Source organism: Nycticebus coucang, chromosome 7, assembly GCF_027406575.1.
Source record: "Nycticebus coucang isolate mNycCou1 chromosome 7, mNycCou1.pri, whole genome shotgun sequence".
Taxonomy (NCBI): Eukaryota; Metazoa; Chordata; class Mammalia; order Primates; family Lorisidae; genus Nycticebus; species Nycticebus coucang.
Window position 1 is genome coordinate 22,566,141 of NC_069786.1, and position 6,041 is coordinate 22,572,181.

At 47.6% G+C, this 6,041-nt stretch overlaps 1 protein-coding gene across 2 annotated transcripts in view; it reads right to left on the reverse strand.

The window, feature by feature from the left end:
- DPP10 (dipeptidyl peptidase like 10) overlaps nt 1–4,002 on the reverse strand; it is a 752,684-nt gene extending 748,682 nt beyond the window's left edge. Inside the window, exon 1 of one of the 2 annotated variants that reach the window (XM_053597757.1) lies at nt 3,362–4,002. In XM_053597757.1, coding sequence (XP_053453732.1) covers nt 3,362–3,433 — 72 coding nt within the window. In that variant the 5' untranslated portion in view covers nt 3,434–4,002. Of the gene's footprint in view, nt 1–3,124; nt 3,284–3,361 lie in introns of those variants that run through there. The other variant, XM_053597758.1, reaches the window with a different exon arrangement.
- Between the last annotated feature and the right edge of the window lie 2,039 nt (nt 4,003–6,041).

Consider the following 6,041-nt stretch of genomic DNA (forward strand, 5'->3'; position numbering starts at 1 on the left):
GCGTGGTGATAGCACATATGAGAAAGTGAGACTTCTGATATGAATGAACTTCTAGCTGAGTATGTCTCGACCTAGCTCACCCAAGTGGCTTGCTCTCTTTAATCCTCTGTATTCTTATCACTAAAATGGGAACAGCTAAATGGCCCATCTCAAAAAAATTGTTTTGAGGTCAAATAGAAAAATGCATTCAATCAGTGTTATGTCATCAACTCCCCAAATAGTACTGTGGAAGGATTCAGGAAGTGATTTTTTAAAATAATAATAAATTACTATTTCCCACTCAAGATCTTGGATCCCTCAGTGGAAAATGAGATACTGATCATGTTAAGTGGAAATGTCTGTATCTACCCATGTTGAAGCCTTTATTTTTAGACATTTGGTAAATGTGAAGTGTTATGAAAACAGCAAAGAACTGTTGTAAACATTTGTTCAATCAATGAAGCTTTAAAAGCAAGATTATTAGGATGATAAAGATATTTCCAGTGATTCAGAATATTAATAAAAGTATACAGTCCCTGCTTCACTTGTTATTGTTGCTTTCTTGGGGAGGAAGGGTATATCCTCTTGCCATGAGACCTTGTGCCAGAGGACAGTCCCAGGTAGTGAAACAGGATTAACAGTAACTAAATTATATACTTCATAACCTGTGAGCCCTCTACAGGATTAACAGTAACGAAATTATATACTTCATAACCATTTTGAATCAGAGGAAGAACTATGGGCTTCCGGTGTGCTATAAGTGGAAGATAGATGTTTGATGGCCCCAGGACAAGGCATCTTCCAGGTTTCATAAAAATTTCTACTATAAAAAGTCAAAGACCTTTTTGGCAACATTCAAAAACTTTAATCATTCAAAATCAATACACCTTGACTGATTAGCTGGAATATACCCTCTATTTAACCACTGGGTAGAATTTCATAAAGGTACCTTTTTATTTAAATTTATAATTTTCTTTTTTTTGAAATATCATAGGAACCAGCAAAAATAATCACATCTTTATGAAAGTATTATGTCTAATATTGCATGAGGGTTATATGACAATTATAGAATTAAACCATAATGACTAATATGGTGAATAAAACATAATAGTTTTAGGCAAAGCAGTTTAAGCTTCCACAGCAATCATGCACATTATTTGACCATCATCTCTTATGCTAAACCTTGAACAAAGAATATATAAGGAATAGGTATTTCCTGCATGTGTTTGAAAAACCTTTACTGGGATGCTGCCATATAGTTCAGTCTGACTTTTCTTGCAAAATCGATCTCTTTTAACACATGCATAAAATACATACCACTGACATTTAAAAATCATGTAAATGCTCAAAAAGGCACTTAAAAATACTCAGTTAAAACAAGAGTTCTGCGAAGTGGCCACTCCCTGAACACTTGAAGTGGCCATAAAAATAGTCACACTAACAAGACAAATGGATTCCAGCTTGAACCTATCCCTTGATATGAATTTTAAGTGCCAGATTAGTCCCAACAAAAGGATTTGCAATGCATAGCCAGCGTGACCACTATTTACACATACGTTTTCAGCTCCTGTGGCCTCTGTTCTTCCGCCTCCCCACCTCCACCTTCACTGAACTGTTTGCAGCACCTCGAGTAACCAGGTGGTGTCACAGGTTAGTGAGCAAAGATTTCATGAGGGGACTCTCACCTGACTAATCATTCTTATTGGTAACATCATTCCAAGCGCAGTAGAGAGGCTCAGCGGCTTGTTAATGAAATTTAAGGGCTGTCAGCCTGAAAGAGGATGTTAAATCCACTCTCCTCTCCTGAAATTATTTTTTTTGTCTGCTAACCAGTTTCTACCTTGTGATATGTGCTGGGGGTTGGGTGAGAGGAAGCGGAGGAAGGGACATAGGATATAGTGTTTTAATATTTTATACTTATGCCAGGGTATGAAGCAAAGAGGAAGGTGTAAGAAAACAAATGCTTTGTAAAAACTGCAACATTCACCAGCCCTCTCCCCAAATAAATGGAAAAAGAGCCTTAAGACATTGAATAATCCCCACCACCTGTGTGAAACACCTGCGGGGGGGCAATTAGAGGGGAGGGAAGGGAGAAAAGAGACCACAAGCCAGAGGAGATGTCCAAGTCTGGAATATGAACAGCATCCCTGCACCGCCGCCTTGGCCTCGCCTCCACTCCTGGGCGATTTGGACAGCTCCCCCTCAACGCGCTCCTCGGTGCTTACAGTAAAGGAAGAACCAATAGCCGCTGGAACCCAGTTGTCTGTGTCCCCCATCCCCCCACATCCCACTGACAGCAATAAGCAGGGAGGATCCGCCAGGACCGCCTCCAGCAGCTGCGGACAGCGCTCTCCCGGCCCAGTGCCCGGGTCCTCCACCTTCCGAGTTCACCGCTGACCTAAGTGCAGCTCCGACTGCCCAGGGTCTCCAATTGACATAAACGTGACCGCACCTCCGCCTGGCTCAGCCCTGCCTCCACCCTCCTGCCAGGGCAGCCCGGCGCTCCAGACCCTCCAACTTTGGGGAAAAAAAGCGACACGCCGAACTCCCAAATCACCCCGATACAAGAACAGAGACGAGAGGGGTATCCACTTTATGGTTACGATACAGATCCCTAAAGACCAAAACAAAAAGAGGGTGGCGGGTACCGACGGACGCAGAAGAGACCAGGAATAGGCAAGATAGAGCACCTCATCTCTGCAGACAAAACACATCTAGACCCCACAAATCACTAAAGCCAGCACCTTCCCAGCCCCTCTTAATCGTTAATGCCTTTCTGCGCCCCGAGCTCCCTTCCACTCAGCAGACTACAGACGCCTAGTGAACCCTCTTACCCCAGCTCACTTCCCCAACACACACACACACACACACACACACACACCTCTGTCTCATTACAAGACTCAAGAAAGGAAAGGAAAAAGGAAAAATTCTGCCGGCTTAAAGGTCATTTGCCTACTCAGGACGCTTTGGCCAGCGCTCGTCCGGGCTACGGAAGACTGGGCTGGAACCCTGCAAGTGGAGGTCTGCTGGAGCGCGGCAGATTCCCACAACGCGCATTAGTGAGGAGCCGAGGGGCTCGATTCCTGGGCCCCGCCACCTCTCCCTCCCTCGGTGGCCCGCCCGCCGGGGCATCTTCAGCTTTTACCTCTCTCCCCCCTTCCCCGCGGCTCTCCACCGTGCGCATCCTCTCGCCCGGCAGCAGAGCGCACTCCGACGCTCTAACTTCCTGCAGAGTCCATGGATAAGCAAAAGAGAGCCTGGAACTGGGGCGGAGGGAGGGTGGGGAGAGGGAGGCGTGGGAGCCGAGCCCAGGAGAGGCGGGGGGAGCGGGGACCGGAGCCAGCCCTCCCGGGAGGGCCTGGCCGCAGCTGCCAACTCTCACCTGGTCGGTCGGCTGCGCCTGGCTCGCCCTGGCCCCCGGGGTGGGCTGCGGCTCCTGCTTCACGGCTGTCATCGCGGGCGGCCCGCGCTGGCGCTCACTTCCTCACGGGCACTTCAGACTCGGGGACCGTCACTTGGCAGCAATCTCATGTCACAGGCACCCGTCGCTCTCCGAATTGGCAGAAGAGAAAGAGGCAGCGACCGGGTGGGGGGAGGGGAGCGCTAGGGAGGGGAAGAAGAGCGGCACCGGGCGGGCTCCCCGTCACAGGATCCCTCCTTCGGCTACCGCAGACCCTCTGACTCCCCACTCCCCCCGCCCCCCACCTCCCCGCAGCGTACAAAGCCTCGGAGACCAGACCCTGCCAAGTGTCAAGTTAGTGGAGCGACTAGCAGCGGGCCGCCGGAGGCACCTGACCGTGCTGGAACGACGTCTCGCAGCGCCAGAGCAGCGCCGCTCACATCTACCGCAGTCCGCGCCCCCCGCCGCCCGCCCCCGGGGGCTCCCCGCGTGGTGCTTCAGCGCTCCAGATGGGGCAGCCGGGTGCCGCGCTCCAGCATCTCCCCAGCAACCGCAGGGCAGGAGAGACCCCAGAGCGGCGCACGAGCTCCCCACTCGCGGCCCAGGCTGCCGGGCTCCGCGGGCCCCCCCCCGCCCCCCCTGCAGGCTCCTGCTAAAACCCGGAGAAGCGGAGCGCGCCCATGCAAAGCCCTGGGTGCTCCAGCTGCCACTGGGCATGCTCCAGCACCCCAAGAAGGTAAGGGGCAGTCAGAGACTAGGGGTTCAGAGCCCCACCGGAGATGGGCAACACCTGTCGCGCCCAAGTGACCCGAGGCTCTGCACTTCCTGAGTTAGGGCAATAGACACCCTTCAGCCTCCAGCCCAGATTTCCCCCCGACCCTCAAGCGCCGTGGTTAAAGCCGGTGAAATTCCCAAAGGTTGGCTAAAAGCAATAATAATTGAAACCATGCTAATCTGTACGCACTCACTTTTATTTTTCTTTTTTCATTTTTCTTGGACACATGTTGGAAGACCTTCAAGTTCGAAGACCTTCCAGCCTTCCCTCTGCTCTTCCGTGCAAAGTACGTTTATTGAACACCTAACCTGTGCCCAACACACCATAAAGCTAGCAGAGGGTTTCATGAGAGAAACACAAGTCAAACCTCCCCAACTCCCTGCCTATGAGGAGCTTATTTTATTTACAGCTGGGGCGCTGGGAGCTTGCAGCCTGGATACCAATGTAGAGTCAACGTAGTTCCTTAGAAGTTAAATTCAATTCTTGTGGGTTTGATAGACCAAGTCCACCAGTTTCATGCACCTGAATGTGGCTTTCCTGTGGTTCTGGGAAGGATCGACCTGAAGCAGATGGACCACAAGCTGTCTCCAAGGCTCAGGCACAGGTGACTGAGGGTTTCTCCCCAAACAAAGGCGAGAGTGAGTGAAATATACCCATGTTAATGGGTTCAGCACAGGGTTATGAAGCAGTTTCAGCAGAGGGGACAGGGAATGTGGGGTGGGGTCCCACTGAGTTGGGTTTATTGGCTAAGAGACTGCCTCCCTTTCTTGTCGGAGACATTAGGTCCAGGCAAGTACTTCCTACTTCTTAACAGAGGTGTTGTTTTAGGGTGGTAGGAGCTGTGTTCATCCCTTGATAGTTTTTAAAACATCAATCATCATGCTTGCCCTAAACATTTGCTGTAACCATAGTTCCTTTAAAATATATTGGAAAAAGTGTTCACCTGCAGAAAGATAAAATTGGGGTGAAGGGAGATCTTGCTTTTCAAAATAATGCATTTCAGTACATATTGTGAGTAACCTATTTGTTCAGTTTCGGTGGAAATAACTTTTCCATAGGAATAATTTTGCTAGTTGAAAGAATATAAAGCAAATATTAAAATAATAATAAAAAAACTAATATGGCAGGGCGAGCTAGCTTATACCTGCAAGCCCAGCACTCTGGGAGGCTGAGGCAGGATTGCTTGAGCTCAGGAATTCCAGACCAGTTTGAGCAAGAGTGAGACCCTGTCTCTACTAAAAGGAGAAACACTAGCTGAGCATTGTGGGACACACCTGTAGTCCCAGCTACTCAGGAGGCTGAGGTAAGAGAATTGCTTAGGCCAGAGAGTTTGAGGTTGCAGTGAGCTATGATGACATGGCACTCTACTCAGGGTGACAGAGTGAAACTGTCTTAAAAAAAAATACTAAAATAATTATTTGTTGATGTATCCAGTAAATAAATCTGACAATCAGATTTTCCCTCACATGTATTTTTTTGAAGGGGGGATCTGCATTGTTCAGAAAATGTTTCCATCTTTATATTTTGCTATTCTGTTTATTATTTTGGTAAGTTCATCCTCCCAATAGGTTTCCATTTTGTACAATCCCCTTGACTTAAAGGAATTTTTCATGACAGTGATTTCTGCTATACAGGATAAGTATACACTAGAAGAGATTATCCTCATTTTATTTAAGATTACTTATTTGATTGAATTCAACAGTTGAACTTACATCCATTTTCAGAATTCAGTATAAAATCTACTGTGGTTACAGATTGAGACATAAATCGTTAATTTTATGTATTATCATCTGTGTGAATTTTCTTTTTAAAGGATGTCTTTTTTGATGTAATTTAAGTATTTGTCTTTTGGGATGGGTTGTTATTTTATTAAGTTAAGATAATTTA